The sequence below is a fragment of the Lottia gigantea genome (genome assembly GCF_000327385.1).
Source record: "Lottia gigantea unplaced genomic scaffold LOTGIsca_1589, whole genome shotgun sequence".
In the NCBI taxonomy this organism is placed as follows: Eukaryota; Metazoa; Mollusca; class Gastropoda; family Lottiidae; genus Lottia; species Lottia gigantea.
In genome coordinates this window covers 11,051-12,045 of record NW_008707941.1, presented here as the reverse complement: position 1 = coordinate 12,045, position 995 = coordinate 11,051, and the positions used below count along the sequence as shown (strand labels likewise).

Here is a 995-nt window from a genome sequence, read left to right as displayed (position 1 = left end):
TACTAAGGAAGATTGCATTTGTCTTACAACGACTATATTAAAGGCTACACACTCTTTGGATTTGATTTGACCAATGACCACGGAGCTGATCAAGCCAATTTTCATCCCAAGTCGTCTGGAAGTTTGTCTTTGGAATTCAGATTCGAAAAACCTCCACAAAATCCACTTAATTTGCTATTATTTGCCGAATACGATAATGTCTTGGAAATCGACGTCAACCGCCAAGTTCTGGTGGATTGGTAAACCTCTGTATACTTCACAGTTGGAGGAAGCATTGGCCTGCCACATCCCGGAACAATTTGCAGGCGTGTTAGCCAGAAATCAACTACAAACCTTACAGCCAACACGCTATCCCTCAGCGTACGTTGTGAATACCGACGACGCAGGCCAGCCTGGAAAACATTGGACAGTTTTTGTGTGCGAAAAAGACCATTGTGATTTCTTCGACTCGTTTGGATGTTCCCCAGAAGTGTATGGCCAAGATTTTGCCGACTTTGCGCGGCGTCAAGGACCCTTACGTCACAATACCCGGAGGATTCAAGGAAATCAAAGTGCTGTCTGCGGGCATTATTGTTTCTATTACTTGTGGCATAAATTCCACGCACCGTCACCCCATGCTTTATCGGTGTTCCAATCTAATCTGACCGAAAACGATCGTTTAGTCCATGCTTGGGCCCATCACCATTTTCCTTGTTTGTCTTTTGAAGATGGCGAAACATGTTTAGGATTCATGAATGACAATACGTTAGAGTTAATGGATTTAAGTTGAATTAATTAAAGTTTAAAAAATAAATACCACGTGATCTTTTTTATCCAATCCAAAGCCCTTTTTCCAGTTTCCCGCCTATAAAAAGCGCAGTCACTTGTCTTTTGCCAGTCATTTGCAACATGGCAACCGAACCTATCATTGTTGTCCAAATCTTGGAAGTGGATGACAGGCCTATTAAAGTATTTACCCGTAATCAGCGTCTGGTACCTATAATCACTCGCTTATT

General features: G+C 42.2%; 1 protein-coding gene across 1 annotated transcript; it reads left to right on the top strand.

Annotated features, from left to right (window-relative positions):
• Positions 1–196: 196 nt before the first annotated feature.
• Positions 197–769, top strand: LOTGIDRAFT_176485 (hypothetical protein; the record flags this gene model as incomplete). Its single annotated transcript, XM_009050912.1, has 1 exon — positions 197–769. The coding sequence occupies one exon, from the start codon at positions 197–199 to the stop codon at positions 767–769; it is 573 nt and encodes a 190-aa protein (XP_009049160.1).
• Between the last annotated feature and the right edge of the window lie 226 nt (positions 770–995).